The 18,543-nt window shown below is 38.8% G+C and overlaps 1 protein-coding gene across 6 annotated transcripts in view; it reads left to right on the plus strand.

Annotated features, from left to right (window-relative positions):
• The window catches only part of FARS2 (phenylalanyl-tRNA synthetase 2, mitochondrial), a 258,093-nt gene that overhangs the window by 53,531 nt on the left and 186,019 nt on the right, over nucleotides 1–18,543 (plus strand). For 3 of the 6 annotated variants that reach the window (XM_074899626.1, XM_074899627.1, XM_074899628.1), the window contains exons 3-4: nucleotides 6,502–7,137; nucleotides 18,179–18,338. In XM_074899626.1, coding sequence (XP_074755727.1) covers nucleotides 6,520–7,137; nucleotides 18,179–18,338 — 778 coding nt within the window. In that variant the 5' untranslated portion in view covers nucleotides 6,502–6,519. The remainder of the gene's footprint in view (nucleotides 1–6,501; nucleotides 7,138–18,178; nucleotides 18,339–18,543) is intronic. The other 3 variants (XM_074899631.1, XM_074899629.1, XM_074899630.1) reach the window with 1 other exon arrangement.

Consider the following 18,543-nt stretch of genomic DNA (forward strand, 5'->3'; position numbering starts at 1 on the left):
AGGTATAAATGAAAGAAAATTAGATACTGTTTCTGAGCAGGGGTCATTTTCCTTCATTTAATTTACTGTCATATCCTTCCCCCCACTTTTTTTTAATTCCCTGATAATTTCTTTCCTCTGTGTTAGTTTATTTTGTTTTTATTAATCTGTTTTTTTCTGATCAACTAAAAATTATATGGTTGGATGGCTCACATTACACTTCTCAATTTTGAATGTTAATGAGCTTGGTGTCTTTCTATCTTCTAGAATCAGAAGTCTGAATTTGTTTGTCTTTAGTCCTTAACTTCTAATATCAGTTCTGCTGTATACTTTTCTTTTTTAAAAAATCGTATACTCTCAGAATAATTCAGCAATTTGATGCACCCGATTAGCTTGCTGATCACAAATTCCAGAGTGTGGATAGTCTGCTTCTGAAGTGCTTAAACCAAATTCACTACAGGTTGTCTTGAAACACGATTATGTCAATCTTTGAAACAGTCTTATACCAGCTAGGCAGCACAGATGCAGAGTTTGCAAGTATTTTGACTACTGAAACTCATTTTACCTGTCTTGAATCATATACCTTGAGAAGTGTTATCTTTTTACTAAGTGGGAAACTTGTGGATAAACCTGAACAATCTTAGAGTGACACTGTGTATCCAAGGAAACTAGTGCCTGTAGCAGCCTTTGGAAGACCCACGGCAATCTGAAAGTTGTTGCAGTGTGATATGAAGACAACTTTTGTCATCATTTTCAGTATCCAACCTGAAACTGAAAGTTGAGTGTACTGAAGTGATGATTCAAAATATTTTCAAACTGGTGCTTGCCCAGAGGCCCTTGCAGAAGTGTGTTTACCTTTCCAAAGACTTGCTGCCCATGATGACTATCTTAGCCTGTCCTGCAGTCCTGAAGAATGTTGAAGGTGGTTGAATATGTGCCTCAGAAGTATGGACCACATTTTCTGTGCTTGATGTCAGGTGCTCATATATGTAAGACAAGGCATAAAATACTGGCCACTGCTCAACAATATCAGTGAAAAAGGTTCATGGTTGTTAATACCTTTTATTTCATATTTAAGAAGGTCTTACATGTAACGTGACAGAAAACATGGTCATGCCTTATCCCAGAAAAGGCTTTTTAATTTTCTTTCTAAATATTTCAAGCCTTAAAACTTTGCCGAAGGTAGCATCATGATTAATGTATCACTATTAGAGAGTAGACAGCAAGCCAGCTTATGACACATTTTTGCTTCAGTTAAGAAAAATAACAAAAAAAAAAAGTTATTCTGTATGTTTCTTGGAACCTGATGATGGATTATTAACTACATGAACTCCAAGTGCATGAAAAAATTAAGAGCCAAATACTTGAAGGCCTTGTTAACTTGCCTGGTGCTTTATAGTGCATGCAAAATTTTCTCCATTGGGTGTTTTGCCATCATCAGGGACATCTGAAAATGTTCTGGCTTTGGAAGGTCAGGTTCTAAAAAGGATCCATTCTAAGTTGTCTGTAAGGCTATTTCAGATGTTTGTGTGTGTAACAGAAATTCAGCATGCTCAGTAAGAGTGAAAGTCTGTTCTAGTGTACAACAATGTATCTGCATTTTAAAATGAGCTTAAAAACCCCCTGAGCTCGTTATTAGTATTGCATGCAAAATAATTTCTCTTACATCCTATGCAGTGTAGATGTGGTCGTGGCAATACAATGATATTTGCTGCTGTATGCCTACATAGTTTTCAAAACTAAAATTCAATGCTTAGCTAAATTGCTAAGCAGACTGGTAAATGTCCAATTTTAGCAGCCTAGCATATGTTTATAATTTTTGTTTTAACATATGCTATGTTGGTTGAACTCCCCTCCCCACACATACGGTAGATAAAAGCTGTCACATCACAAAATGGTGGCAGCCCAACTTTTCTAACATTTTCCATGGCACTTCAGAGTCTTGCATTAATTAGCTATTCTTGGATAGGAGACAGACTCTCATCTTTGTAGAATTTTAGTTTCAAACCCATCATGTACTTCAGTTTATGTATGCAGTAGCCCATCTGTGTTTCTGCAGCCATAAACAGTAAAAATCACAGGGTGTACAGAAAAGCGGTCAGCAAGAGTGAGGATGCCCTTGGCTCACAGATACGAATATCTAGCAAATGGCCCTGAAAGCAGGCCTGTTTGGGTCACTGGTGGGCTCTAGTTTGCTCAAACAAGAGCGTTCTCTCTCTTCCACTTTTCTAGGAGAGGTGGGAGAATAAAACAACACTGGTGCGCAGGCCTTTTCATTGTGAGCTGCTAAACTACCCCTCTTTTCTCCTTCTTTTTCAAGGCAGAAGTAAGGAATTTCACTGAGTCTACGATTCTTTCCTAAACCTCAGTGGAATAGACAGGACTTGTGACAAATACCACTGCAGCTGTGATAATGCTGTCTTAATCCTTGCTGCACGATGACATGGAAACCTGAATTTAGACATGAAGGGACATGTCTTAACAGTACAGCGATATGATCCCTTATCACACCAAACTGCCTTTTGCATGTGCTCCAAAATCACAGTATTTTTTTGGTATTTTTCCTGCTGTTTCCCTGTTGTTAAGCCTCCTGACTGTGGTGTACTTCTGCATGTGTAATGTCTGCTGTACTACTGCACATGGGATGGTCGGTTTTCTGTGGGGGATGAAGGAGCCATGCCCATCAACTGAAACTGCTGTAGAAATGGCACGGTGTCTGTGGTAGCGAACTGACATTGGCAAGTGCAGTCACATCTGTACCTGGTCTATCCACAGCACGGACAGGTTGTTCTGATGCCTTCATCCCTGGTGGCATGGGTGCCACCTCCTGTCCTCTGGTCTACCTGGAATCTGCATTAAAGGTTGTACCCTCATGCTGGCATGGTTCCAAATGTACTGCCAAAACATGATGTATGATATCTTCTCTATCAGAGATCTGAGTTCCTGCAGTTGTATTAGACATCTCAGTATGGAGATTGATGTACAGGGAGAGGCCCATGGAGCTTCTTCAGAGGAGCTGCTGAGGTACCCAGGAATGTGGCAGTGGCATTGACAAGGTAAGGACCTGTGTAATAGGAGATGGCGAGCCTGGTTCTTGCCCGTCCACCTGCAGTGCTTTGAGACGCCCCACTGGTTGCTGCTGGTGGGCAGCCTGCTTCCAAACACCTGCCTCGACTTCCAGCTGTGAGTCAGAGCCACTGTCAAGCCCAGAGCACGTGACCATCTACTATGCTGGTGGAGTGCTTTGCCATCTTTGCATCATAGATGGGAGTGGTGGTTGTTCAATGTTTATTTCCCATTTATGTATTTGTTTTCAGCCACAGGACCTACAGCTGCTGTTTGGCTTGCTGCGGTTAGTTGGCTGGCAGTCACTGCTGTGGGATTCAGGTTTTGTCAGCATGCACAGAAACCAGTTTCATTTTACTGCCAAATAATAAACATGGTGGAAATGAAGGAAGAAAAAGATGAATTTAAACTGTGCTTTTTCAGACCTTTAGATAGATGTCTACTAGAACTAACTGTTTATTTATTACAAGTGAACATAAATAATTAGTGTATTTTTAGCATCAGTTATTTATTCCTAGCAGAAAGGTAAAGAGATTTCTTTATTTTCCAGTGTTCTCCACCCTGTTAAACATTTCTTCGATTTGAAGGTTTCTTGTATGGTGTAAAGAGTGTCAACGTGGCTTTTTCCCTCCTTCTCTATAGCTTCTCTCACCAAATGTAATTTATCACCAGCTGAGTTGAACTAAATCCAATATAATTTTTCTCTAATGATCCTGGAAGTAGCATACGTGAGTCTGTGGTGGGAGATTGGGAGCGGAAGAGTGTCAGTGAAGGACTTCAGTGTTTCTGGCACTCTTGTGTGATACCACGTTGATGATTCCTTTACTGGGTGTTGGCTGCTATTTTCTGTACTTGAACACTGGATAACTAACTTTTCTTTCTTACTGCTTACAGTAGATTTTGCTTTACATTAGAATAATAGTGCAGATAGTAATGCAATTTAGCTATTTAAGGCACAAGCATAATGTTAGATGAAAACTCTTATACAAGTTCATCTTTAGATTTTTCTCTTGTACAAGTTTGTGAAGGGTATATATCACTTTCTCAGAAAAAATAGCAAATTAGCTTTTCTAAACTATCAGAAACTGATAGCAGTGTTGCTCTTTATAAATACTGAAAAATCATCAAGTGAGCCCTTAAAGATGTATATGTTAGTCTCCCTTAAAAATCATGAGTCCTCCAATACTTATGGTTCATGTTCTAATTTCTTTCTCCGTAAGGTTATAATCATAAGAAGAACTGTTTATGTGAAAGTTAAACTTCTTACATGGTTGCTGATTCTCAGACAAATGATATTTAGGAAAGCAGCAAACATCACGAGACTCACGATAAAGTCACGAGAGTTTTTCATATGTTACAGTTATGTGTAAGTTTTGAATTGAATTTTTTTTGAAAAATAAATGTTTGGGCAGATGGTGATATTTACTTAAGGGAAGCTGAATTCATTATCTGACTAGAACTGGGTATTTCAAGCAGCTGTTTGAAAATGAGAACTCACTTTCCATGAAGGAGAACGTATGTTTGGAAATGGAGCCTCTTTTCAAAATGTAAGGCTATCCCTCCTTTAGTCTATGTCATAGGGGTTTCTGGTGTGTGTGTGTGTGAATTCATTTATGAAAGAAACTTACCAGTAACGGCCAAGACCTAATTTGTTGACATAATTTAGCAAACTCTTAAAAAAAAAAGTACCCTTCCTTAAAAGTTTCCAAACTAGGTAAAAGTTGTAGCTACTCTTTTTTCTTAAGATATTTGACCAGAAAAAAAGGTTAAACCAAGTATTTAGTAATCTTATGCTACTCTGCCAAATTTAATTTCTGACTACCCAGCTTGTCTTTATTTTGATATACTGAGATACAGTTACTTCAGGAAATAGACCTGTAGAGAATAGAAGTCAGAACCCGTAGAGGCATAAGTCAGAAGGAAGCAAGCCAAATATGAACATACCCATTATCTTTTACAGATCTGCTTTTTTGGGGACTCCATATTCTAGAATGTGTCTGTTCTGTTTGCATATATATTTTTGGAGCTTAAGAGTATGAAAAATAATCTTATCTTGTTTGTTCTTTTTTTATATTTGTTTCCCTTATGTTCTGATGCAAAGCTAACCAGATGCCATAATCCTAGCTTAAAGATGGAAAGCTATGCCTTCAAGACTGAGGTCTATTCATTGCTTATGTCCTTTCTTCTCCCATTTATTTAAGATTACTTTCATGGGAAGTTCATTCACCCAGAAAACCTGTGGCCCTGGATTTCTTGGTTCATAGAGAAATACAGACCAGTTTGTTGTTTGGGGTAGATGCCTTTCCCCAGTCACTTAACTTCTAATGCCTCTATTTTCCCATTCTGTAATAAGCAATTGTAGTGCTTAATTATTTTACTGGAACCTATGCTAGTATTTGTGAAGCCCAACTATGTATTTTCTAGGGATTTTGCATCTCGGAACGGATTTATGCATTTGGAGTGACTGAAGGGCCTGTGATCCCTAAAACTCTTTGTTTTTAGAATTATGTCTTTGAACACTCCAGAAAATGCAGCTGTGTACATGTGAAGCACAAAGCCTGCTTGTAAACAGGGTGGATGTGTAAAGATGGCCCTTTGACAGGAAATGAGTTGTTCGCTGCAGACATTTTTCAGAATCTCATCACTTCATTCACCTTCCTGATACTGGGCAAGCCTCCCTGCCCAGTACAGTGATGTAAGATGTGAAAATGGCCATTCTGGGAACATATGGAAAAGGGCTTTTGTGCTCACCCCAAAATGCTAGCGTTGCTTCTGACTATGTGGATCCTTTATTGTGATTCTTGTGCAATACTCATATTTGAACTTAATATGCTGTTTATATATAAATATATGCCTTGTGGTCTGGCCATCTGTTTTTTCACAGTTGTTCAGTGGTTTGAAAGGTTAAACTGGTTTTGTCTGGCATTAAGTAAGAATTAATGATTATTGCATAATGTGTGTCACATGCGTCTAGTTGATGTGGAATGCCTTCTGTAGCTTCTGCTAATCGGGGGAGATGATACAACAATAAGTTAATGCTTAGGGTTTTATTATAAGCAAGCCCCTGACTGCTGAAGGGCGTTGTTAAATTTCTGAGTTTCTCATAAGTAATATTCAGTTATTGCCTCATATTTTAACCAGTTGAAAAATACTGTTTCAAAGAAGGCCTGATTATTCAGCTGTAAAGAGTAACAGTATCTGGAATGGGGTTAAGGCTAGGTTTAGAGTCATTAATACTGAAGCAGCGATGCAGAAGACTGATAATTGAATGAGCTATCCTACCTGAAATTTGCTCACAAGGGTATTTTCCCTCCTCTGAAATCAAAATAATGGTTTATAACAGAAACTTTGTCATATTAATCAAACAGACATTTGATTTCACTTATCCCTGTACTAGCAACTCCTGCAGCAAGATTGCAGATCCTAACTCATTTTTTAAAATTTGTCTTTCTCTAGATCATAAACGAGTTAGCAATGGCAATGCTCTGGAAATTCATGAGAGTAGCTAAGTATTCTAAAACAGCTTTATCACCAAAAGTGAAGGTAAGAGGAATTCCCACCCATTCAAGGTATTCTTCATCCAAGACTGTACCTTCAGATTTTTCTGCCAACACACCCTGCTCAAATACTGTGGAACTGTTTGGTAAAGCTTATCCTCAAGATGACTACAGCAATGTCACAGAGAAGATTCTTTCCAAGGTTGGGAAGAACTTGCACAACACGAAGCATCACCCTTTGTGGCTAATCAAGGAGCAGGTGAAGGACCACTTTTACAAACAATATATAGGACGCCGTGGGACTCCACTGTTTTCTGTCTATGACGGTCTTTCTCCAGTGGTTACAGTACAGCAGAATTTTGATAGTTTACTTATCCCACAAAACCATGCCAGCAGAAGCAAGGAGGATAACTACTATTTGAATCGTGATCACATGCTAAGAGCACATACATCAGCGCATCAGTGGGACTTGATACACTCTGGCCTAGATGCCTTTCTGGCAGTGGGAGATGTCTACCGCCGTGATACAATTGATAACACCCACTACCCAGTCTTCCATCAGATGGAAGGAGTTCGGCTCTTCTCCTGTCATGAGGTAGGAATTCTGTAGTTGGAGTGAAAGAGGTTTTGCGTAAGTTGTGTGATCTTGTATTTGCTGTAAGCAAAGTACAGTCACATAAACATGTTACAGCAACACGTGTTCTGCTGTACGCTGATAAAGATCAAGTGATTGATCATGTAGTAATACTTGTAATTTGGGAAAAATATAGGTAGAAAATGTTGAATTTGAAAACAACTATAAACTTCCCTGAAAATAATAGCAAAATAAAACAGTATCTGAAAGGAAACAGCTTGTTCAGCTAATGATCTGCACAATTCAATTCTAGTTCTATCACAAGTTTCTTCTGGTGAGGTCATTTTACCAAAAAGTCTGTAATATTAATACTTGCAGGAGTCACGGATATGAGTTGTTGCAGCTACATCCAGAGTGCACTTTTTATTCTGTCATCTTTTTAATAGCCCTAACCTTCTGTAAATTAATGTCTTTTTTAATGAATTGTTCCGTTCTTCATCTCATCCTAAAGCTGCATTGAAGGATTCATCTGTTGCAGCTGATAGTTTTGGGTGTGTGATACATACACAGTAAACTCATTAGAGTCCAGACGAATCAGCTAAAGAGCTCTAGGTAGATGTCCAAGACTCTTGAGTTTATATATTTTGTTGGCACAGCTTGCATGTTCTGCAAATGCTTGGGTGTCATTAAGTATTCTGCTGTATCATTGATCAGCAGTAAATATAAGCCAGTTTGTTTTCCAGATAGTAATTGATTTGTAAATTTGTGTATGCTTGTAGCAATACTGCCAAATTCACATTTCTATAACTAAAACTAGCTTATTCTAATAATACTGAGATGTAGACCATTCTTAATGTGGTTGCCAGTGGGTGACAGGAGCTTGGCAGGGAAGCCTGATGGGTTTGGATGCCTGAGGGAAAACTCGGGTAATCACAGAGCACTGCTTTTCTCACTGGTGTTTCCTACCCCATGTGGCCACTGCTTCTTCCACTTCAAAAACATACCTGCCTTTGCAGCTGTCCTGTAGCTATGTGGTGACAAATATAGCTTGCAACTGCTTCTTTGATAACCTCGAAATGGAAATTCTGCAGGCCTGTTTATAACTACAATCAGGGTATATGCAAGAGAAAAAAGTACAATACTACATTAAGAAAATGGCATTACTTAATGTTTTATGTTCATAACAAATTTTTTTACTTGGGTGGGAGTTCAGCCATTCAGATGGGAAGATTTTTATCTGCCACAAAATTATAACATTGACACTCTTGCAGGATGGAATTTCAGCAAACCTAGGTGGGATTGATCTAATTATTGAAATTATTGTTAATGAATATGCCCTTTAAGAAATTTTTGTCCTAATGACAGACTGTTTCTTTCTTCTCTAAAAATTTAATAATAGGGATAATATTAGTGATAAGATTTTAGTAATTGGGAACAGAGTTACAGAAATTTTCACTGACATATTCTATCTAGAAATACACGATGTGTAGCAGTCTGATTCATTGCACTGTAGATTGCTTGTTTCTTTTTCTCTTCTTTCTTCTTCCCCAAGGAAATGACTGAGATGTTATTGGAGAATGTTAATAGCTGATGAATTTGAAGTTAGCTCTGTGCTGGAAAATGTGCTTGTATCTCTAAAGAATGAAAGTCCAGCTGGCTTTCTCTACTGATGAACAAAGAATAATGGTATGGTGTACAATGTGTGAAGTCTTGTTTATTGGACAACATGCATAAATTCTAAGCCTGAGTGTGGTCTAAAACATTCTTTTTTGCTTCAGTTGCAGATTAAATACTGGTAGAGTCTTGCAATACATAAAACTTTTTACAGTCATCATCACAAGAGCCTTGTGGAAAAAATTGAATGTGTAATTCTGAAATTTCACTGGGGACTGTTTCTGTTTTGTATTCTGGTTGCCTGTTCAAAATAACCCAAATTTAAATAATTCCAGAAGGAACTGTCTGAACAGAACAAAGACTAAATGGAGGTAATACTACATGAGAGAAATATTTTTATATTCATTTATTTATACCCATGTTTAAGTTGTAACCCACTGAGCAGGAATGTGTGAACGTCAGGGCCTGTTATCTTCATCTCGGACTTTTCATTCATAACCAGACAGTCTCTGGTGAGAGAAAATTTGCACAGTATGGAGGGTAAGAACCTTTGTAACTGTTAGCTACAAGGCCTGTGTACATTTCATCCTATGGCAAATACAATAATAATTTTATATGCTGTAGTCAGCTTACTGTTCTTTGTTCTTTTGATTTATACATCTATCATTTGTCGTCTTCTCAGTGAAAGTGACCACAAAACTGGGGGAGGTGAGAACAAAACCTAGAGTGATTTTATAAGAACTTGAATTTAGAGGAATTTGACATCTCAGTTTGGGAGGGGGCAAAAAAGGTCAGTTCATCCTTAGATGAAATTTTAGGCAGGATAAGAAAGATGTAGATGATGTAGAAAAGTTTCTCCTTTACAAATACCAAATTCCGTAGTCAAGGCTAGGTTAAAAATTCTTTCCTATGACTGAAACCTTTAGAATAATTTTTCTTCATATCAAAGTTAAAATCAGTACACTGGAAGTAAGTGCTGGAAAAACACACCATAGTTTGGCATTTACGGTGTTTGACTCAGAGATACTTACGAGCTATTTCCTCCTTTGGTTGTATTATTTTTCATGGTGGTTGGTTGATTATTTTTGTAAGAGAAAAGTAATCTGTGATTCAAAGATGAGCAGGTAACTGATGCTTTTCTGCAGATTTGTATGAGTGCAGATGTTGGAAGTACTAAAGAAGTTCCCATCTTCCACTCATTGCTAAGAGATAGAATAATTGTTGCTGAAATTTCCCATAAAGTTTTTAAAAATGTCCATGGACTGCTATTAAAGAGCATCTGAAAATATATTTAGACATGTCTTCAGTTTATTTTAAAATAATGTTTTAGGTTATTCTTGCCTGAATATAATATATAGAAGAATTAGAAACTAACAGAAATATTTACAACCAATGCCAAAATAGCTTCCCAAATCTGCTTCAAAATTCTGGACATTAAATCAACTGTTCTTCTTAAATAGTACCCCCAAATGGTATTTCTTTTGTATTCTATTCTTCCAGTATGCCTGGTTTCCTTCTATGGTGTATGATTTTTTTCTTTTCTTAATCCTTTGGGTTGGCAATATCAATACTGCTATAGTCAGGTTTGAACTGGCAAACTTTCCTGGGTGGATTATAAAATAAATTATTTCTGTGCTATGCCATTGTCTTTGGTGCAATTCTTTACTTCCCACAATTTACAAAAAAGATTTTAAAAAATCTCAACTAAATTACACTTTGTGCATTTTAGCCAGCAGAGGGAGCCAATATAAACCCAATGGCAATCGCAGAACATTTTTCAGTTGACAGCAAATGTTTACGCATTGGGAGAAGACTTCATAAGGTATTTTACAGTCTGTACTGAATTATACGTAAATTTTAAGGGGAACAGATGTGAAAACATAGGAATTGCTCCTCTAATTTAGTAACCTTGTTCCAATGGAGGCCAATACCAGATTGTTCAGATGAAGAAATGATGCTCTTGTTAGGCTCGTTTGTGCCAACATCTGAAAACTGTAAGTAGGAGACTGTGAAGAAGTAGTAGGGATCTTGATTCTCTATTGAAAAGTTTTTCCTGGAAATGACACCTTTTTTGATAGGATAGAATGGAAAACTATAAATATTCCAGTTAAAAATAAGGACTGCTCCTCCAAAGCAGTATATATAATTGCAAAAATATTTCATTATTGTGACTTCATAGTGTTTATACCTGAAATACTCTTGTCCTAGTTAATAGAAGTGTATTCATATAAATGCATACTCTTTTCCTCATCTTTTCATGCTTGTGTTCCTTGGCCATATTCCTTGTGTATGGTTAGGAAAAGAAAATTTTTAAAGTTGCTTTTGGACTTTTCCATATGCTTTGGCTTAGGTGTGAACACCTGATTGACCTACATATTTGTTTACATTGGGTTTTACCTTTTTTTTTTTTTTTTTTTAATCAATGTGTGCCATCCTAGGTTTTCATTTGCAAGGCTAGTGTCATTAGGTTTGACTTCTCCAAAATCTCATATATTACTACAGCTTTGGACACTGTGCTGCTTATGTTCTGATGTTGTAACAAAGGGGAAAGCTCCTTCTGTCTTCAGTCATCATTTTTAATCCTCACATATAAAGGAATTTAAATAAATTTATAGTGTTCCAAGGATCAGCCTATTACATAGAGTGAATTGGAGCATTTACAGTATGTGTGAGAATATTTGTGTATGTAACTGGGACTCATAATAGCAATGTTTAGCTAGGCACCGAGGAACATTTTAAAATGCTTAAGTGGCCTAGGAAAGGTACTTTTCTCAGCCCTTTGCAACTTGAAGATAGGGAGGAGGCTTGTCCAGGGATGATATAATACCCTGAAATCAGCCGCTTGAAATCTCCTTTTCTGTCTGTTTCTTCCAATTTGGGTGATGCTCTTCAGTGCCTCAGCTGTTGAGGATTAAGGCTTGGGTGAGGAGCAGTCAATGACTGTAGTGAGATGAGATGGATGAGGAGAGTTGTGGATTGGTGTCAGTCCCTCAGACTTAGGGCGTTTATCTCATATCATGCAATAGCATGTGTGAGTTAGAGGAAATTCAGGATTTCCTGAATGCTTTGAGATAGAAGTATTGAAGTGGAGATCCATGCAGCTTTTTTCTGCGTAGGTGGAAAATTGTGAAATAGATTAATTTTTTGGTTTTTACTTAGGATGGACATCTACCACATATCTCCCTACATGCTTCCATGCTTGTGCCATCTCTTGATGATATGCCTGCCAGGCATTGCTGTACCTGCATCTTAGGCACATCCGGGCATGGGAAATGGCACAGGCTGCCTGCATTTGGTGAGACACCCAGCACAGTAAGCAGTGTGCTCATCAAGTTTCAGGTGCTGCTGCCTCTGGGATGGTGTTTGAGATGTTGGTTGTGAGCAATGTGTCAGTCCCGAGGAACCTGAGAGATGGCCTTCCTCTCAGGGAGCAGCATATAGGAGCAGGGGTGCTGGAGCTAGATCCACCATGTTAAGAAAAAGAAAAGCAGTGTTATTTTGCTAGAATATTCTGAGGTGAATTTATTCCTGAAGTTGCAATTTGACTGAGTGGTATGAATAAAGGGCCTGGCTAGTTCAGGTGGAACTGACTTCACTCTTGCGGATGTCTACCTGAGTTGTGAATGTTGTATTAATCAGTATTTCCCAAGTTGTGGTGTACAAATCATGCCATAATAAATAGTTTCACTGGTCTGAGGACTGACATTGTATTATTTGTTATTTTTTAGTTGAAAATTTGACAGTGAAGGGTATCAGAAGGTCTGTGAGATTTTCATAGTGGTCTGTGGTCTAGAAAGTTTGGAAGCCACTAGCACATCTTTTGTTGCAAAGACTTTATAATATTTTTTCAAACTTTGTCTTACTTTATCTCACCCAGCTCAGAAAAAATCCAACAATGCTTTTCAGAATAAAGTGGTTAAATCTACTCAATGTGTTATTTAAATTGTGCAGGAAAAAGCAGAGCAAGATGTCTGCAAGTGTATTTGGAAAGTAAGGTGCTTAAAAATAAAGGAATTTCTGTTGCCACAGGAACAGAAGTCTGAGTCCTATCATATATGTCTCATTATAACTGGTATCTGTGTAGCAGTGTTGCTTTTTCTTTGCTGTTCAAAAACATTTGTATGGCTTTGCCTTAAACCTGGTGGTGATTTTGTTTTTTTCAGAAACACTTTGATTAGGTTAAAAACCCCCTACCTTTCTTTGTTGTAATTAGAAGTCTGAAAATGTAAGGATGCAGAAATTAAGGTGACCGCCTGCAAGCTTGTTGCATGAAGTGATGTTTGCCATTTTCTCCCCCCCCAAAAATGCTTATCGATACACAGTAAAGAGCATTCTGTCGTGCGCATGATGGGGTGTGTATCAATTTGGCACCTGAAACTGCCTGGATGGGGGTGCAAGTTTACAAGTTACATTGTCGTGGAGGCTGATTGGGACTGGCATTAAGTTTTCTTTTTGATAAGCCATCTTCAAGTGGCATCGCTTTCATCATTCCTGATCCATCAGTTGAGTGTTACAGCACATTTAAAATGTTGTGGAAATGATTTGCTATTTGTAAGTGGATTTAGAGTGCTGCTCTTTGTTCATTTATAGTGATATTTATCAGAACCAGTGAGTCAAAATGTAGTCAGTGTGGCAAGGGTGAGTTGCCACATGCAGATCCTCGTGCAGAGCTAGTCTTAAGTGCCGGTTTGTCTGTGAGTCTTAAGTACATGAGCATTATGTATTCATTATCTTAATTGCTGGTGTATTCATGACTGGCGAGAGAAATACACAACCGCATTTGTGGAAAGACAGGATGTAGTTACAGATCTTTCTGACTTGAAACATGCTATGAATGCTGTCCCATAAAGAGACACTTAATCTTGGACTGAATCCTAAATGTATGAGTAATGAAGTGATGTGAGATTAGAAAAAGTCTGTCAGGGGACTGAAGAAATGTTGGGGTCTTTAATGAAATCCCACATGTGACTTCTGCCCTAGCTTTCTCTGTATTTGTTTAATTAAAACCCAGTATCTCCTGGACATTACATGTTACCAAATTTGACTTTATTCTTATTATGAGCTAAATTGTGAGTAAATTTCATGCCACACGGTAAAGTCACTTCAATTTCTTTCTGCCTTCTTCTTTGTAATGCAGCATCAGTTAGATATGCTTGTAAATCCTTGTAATCTTTTCTTTTTGACTTCTGCAGGATGACACAATATTCAATGTTTTGCACCTCTTCACTTAAAGAAAAAGCTTCTTGTCCTACACTAGACAGACACATAGGTGCTTGATTTATAGCTACAGGAAGTTTCTTTTCTGATAGTAGTAGTGACTGATCATATGCAATACAATAAAATAGTGCATTTTATTTTAGTCTGCACTCAAGGAATAAGTATACATGAAATTGTGGCATCCAGGATGTGTCAGTGTTTTATGCAAGACTGTCTTTCCTCCATTTACTCAGATATGTGCTTGAGAAGAATTGACATCAAAAAGGAGTGACTGTGGGTGATTCTTCTTTTTATTCAAGCTTTGACTTTCTTGGCTTTATGTATATAGAAATGTTAAAGTGTTTCTAATCCAAGACATACTTAACACAGTTCAATCATTGTAATGGTGAAACTGGTGTATCGGTTTAAAGCTGCTCATATTGACATAGCAATGTCAGTGAATGAAAAGGACGGAATAAATAGTAATACAACTGTAAGGAATATTTTTTTTTTTGCTCTGTATAACCCCATCCAGAGCTGTGCTGGAGTTGACATCCTTTTTAACATCTTTATTGATGACCTAGATGAGGGAATCGAGTGCACCCTCAGTCAGTTTGCAGATGACCCCAAGTTGGGTGGGAGTGTTGATCTGCTGGAGGGTAGGGAGGCTCTGCAGAGAGACCTGGACAGGCTGGAGCCATGGGCTGAGGCCAACTGGAGGAGTTTCCATAAGGCCAAATGCCGGGGGCTGCCCTTGGGCCACAACAACCCCCAGCAGCGCTACAGGCTTGGGGAGGAGTGGCTGGAGAGCTGCCAGTCAGAGAGGACCTGGGGGTGTTGACTGACAGCCGGCTGAACAGGAGCCAGCAGTGTGCCCAGGGAGCCAAGAAGGCCAATGGCATCCTGGCTTGTGTCAGCAATAGCGTGGCCAGCAGGGACAGGGAAGGGATCTGACCCCTGTACTCGGCACTGGTGAGGCCGCCCCTCGATTCCTGTGTTCAGTTTTGGGCCCCTCACTACAAAAAGGACATTGAATGACTCGAGCGTGTCCAGAGAAGGGGAACAAAGCTGGTGCAGGGTCTGGAGCACAGGTCGTACGGGGAGCGGCTGAGGGAACTGGGGGTGTTTAGTCTGGAGAAGAGGAAGCTGAGGGGAGACCTCATCGCCCTCTACAGCTACCTGAAAGGAGGTTGCAGAGAGCTGGGGATGAGTCTCTTTAACCAATAAGTGATAGGACAAGAGGGAATGGCCTCAAGTTGCGCCAGGGAAAGTTTAGACTAGATCTTAGGAAGCTTTTCTTTCCAGAATGGGTTTTTGGGCGTTGGAATGGGCTGCTCAGGGAGGTGGTGGAGTCCTCATCCCTGGAGGTGTTTAAGAGTCGGGTCGACATAGTGCTGAGGGATGTGGTGTAGTTGGGAGCTGTCAGTGCTAGGTTAATGGTTGGACTGGATGATCTTCAAGGTCTTTTCCAACCTAGACAGTTCTGTGATTCTGTGACAGGAGCTGATGGTGCCTCTGTGGAGAATACCTCTCGGTGCCTCGCTGTAAGGGAGTCTGCTTCCTTGCCACTACCTGTCTTTCAGGGACTTCCCTAAGGCTGTGCTTTCACAGCCTGTGTAAACTGGTGTAGATTCACACCTTCACCAAAAGTGTTCCAGCCCCGTCCCATGTGCCAGCATGTCTCTTGGTGTCGCCAGTATTGTGACAATTGATTACCGAGCTAAATTTGACCATTTTTATGTTGCTCAGTTTCTCCTGGGTTACTTTTCATCCAAATCTACTTCCCAGCCTGGCTCAGTGCACTGCTGCATGGATACTTGTCCTGGCATGGAGAAGGAGACAGTTCATATGGCTGGTTTGGCAGGATGAGGAGGCTTCCAGGTTAGAGGGCTGGGATTATGATTAAATGTATTTACTTTAATGGTTCTTGTATGTACTTTATTGCCACATCTCATATAATCTACTAAAATAGAATTTTACTTCAGATAGTAAATGCAATATCAAATTTCTAGAATAGCAAAGTGGTAAGGAAAAGTACTTCTATGTACTTGTTGATATAAATGCTGTATTTTAAAAGCAGTGACCAGACTTTCTGTTCCTTGCAATGGTCTGAGGAACCAGTTTTAAGCTGGGGGGTGAGAGGAGGAATGATGGAGAAAGGAAAAAGGGTTTCACGTCCTAAAATAACTGCTAATGAGGAAAATAGCAAATGCATCTTCTAGTGTGTAAATACAGTGTATTCCAGTCCAAAGGGGGAAAATCTCTGTGGCCTGAAGGGTGTTTCTGGCTTACTGAGGGGAGTCATTTCACTCAATAGAAGGAAAAAATAGCTACCTGTAGAGAGTGGTTCAAAGCAGGAACCTAATTTAGCCACTCCAGGTTTCTCTGTGAGGGAGGCTGTGTCTGTCCATTGACCACTCAGTAAGCTTAAGATGATTAACCTCCCTAGGCTAATGCTGGCCTCTGTCAATACAACCTGGCTTTTAAAACCACATGCTGGATGACTGATCTGCCCTGCTGGCAGTAAATTAGTTATAGGGGTGTGGGTATCATCTGCTTCTTCCAGCCAGTGCAGAAATAATGCCAGTAGGAAGAAGGGGCTTTAATCTTTCAGGTGAGCACTTGAATAAAGAATCTGTTATTTAAAAGTATAATATCTAGTTTTGTCAACCTGCTAAGTTTTGATTAGTAATGGAATTTTTGTTAGACTGATGGATAATTTTATTCAAAATTTCTCTCTTTCATTTTTTATTTTGCAATTTTCTACAACACGCTAAGGAGATTAATTTGAGAGGCATTTTCTCAATCTGCTAGCCAAGTCTCCTTCTGATGAGCAATACAAAGTTTTAAATGCTCTTGATGGCATGTTTTTTATTCCCTCAATCCATTTTGCATGGTTTGCATGGTATCTAAACTCAGACTCCTTCTGCATGCATTGTGTCTGTATAAAATGTGCTAGAAGTCTTAATTGATTGTGTCCAGCATTTGTCGGCTACAAGAGGTTCACTTGAACTTTTTTTAAAGCATTTGTGGCACCAAAGGCATCGAACTGCAATTAAAGCAACTTCTGTGGGCACCTGAGATGTTAAGATTACATGACATCTCCTTAGTAAGAGCTAGCAATGCTGGGAGGCTTAACGTGAAGAAAATCTCAATGTGTGGTTTTTTTCCCCTCTGTGTGTACTTGGTTGACTATGGGAAGGTGGAGGAGGAGGGGTAGGAAAAGACACTAGAAACACATTCAACAATTGGCTCTCCATACCCTCCAGACTTAACAGAGTTGGGTTTTATACAGCTGTAAGGATTTCCAACAAAAATTATCTTTAGAGTACTGCCTGTTTGTCTCCCCAAGACATGGAGCCTCCAACAATGTGGCTTAGAGTGTTTTATTGGTCTCTCTGAGAGGATGTAGCTTTGCTGGTGTGTATCTGTTGGGGATTGCCTGGACAGAAATATATGGTTATGTAGAGGAAACAGAAATCTTCAACTTTGCAGCAGATGTGGTGGAGAGTGGCCTCTGCATGCAAAGCAAATCTGTCACATCCCAAATACAACCTGCCCCTGTGCTTTGTAATTTATCTGAAAACCCCAGACCAAAGCCATGTATCCTTAAATGCCCCATAGATAAAATTCCTCTGAACAGAAACACGCTATGTGTGGGAAAACATAGGAAAATGGTAGTCCTTAAATTAATAAATTGTACCAAAGGTGAATAAAATATAAGCAGCTTAAGGTCTCATTAAACTGCTAGGCTGTTTTTTTTGTTTTGTTTTGTTTTTTAAATTTGATTACAACTTTTTAAAAGTGTTGGGGTTTTGGTATTTTGTTTACATCATTCAGTTACTAAAGGAAGTTGAAGCTGTGGTAAATGCCATCATGTATTGTAGTTTTGAGGATATAAATTACATATACTGTACAGTGTACTTTGTTCTGCACAATAGCTTCCAAAGTAACAGGATCAGAAAAAAAGATGTTTCCTTTATAAATTAATATTTTCCTGTAGCTAATAATATTATTTGAAGATATGGTACAGAAATAAAACAGATCTTAATGACTGAATATTTCTGTTCTTATGATGATTTATCTGTGTTTAGTGAACAGAAGTTGTATAAAATCACAGTCTTTACATTTGTATTTCATGATGCAGACTTAGCAGGTAAGATTCCCACTTAAATCAATAAAACTTCATTCTCTGTTTTCATTTAGAAAGTAATTGATGTGAAACACTGGTGTTTTTGTGGTTTTCTTCTAGTTGTTCTCAAGCATTAAAGATGGTGAAGGCTTACAGTTGTTTGAGCAAGGTCATCGCACTGCTCACAAGCAAGAGTGTCACACCATGGAGGCAGTGAGGCTGGTGGAGTTCAACCTGAAGCAAGTGCTCACAAAGCTCATGACTCACATCTTTGGTGATGGTAGGTTCTTGCACCTCTTTTCCTGGACTGCTGATGGCTGTATGCATCTGGACTTTTGAGAAATATTTTGCTGCATAATAAAAACAGGAGGCTTAGGGGTGATGGTGACAGCTGGTATACTGAAACAGCCATGTGGGTTTTTTCTGGTAAGAGTTATAGTCATTTAAGGACTCTTCATTCATATTCTTTACTGTTATATTTTTGC

Source organism: Athene noctua, chromosome 2, assembly GCF_965140245.1.
Source record: "Athene noctua chromosome 2, bAthNoc1.hap1.1, whole genome shotgun sequence".
Taxonomy (NCBI): domain Eukaryota; kingdom Metazoa; phylum Chordata; class Aves; order Strigiformes; family Strigidae; genus Athene; species Athene noctua.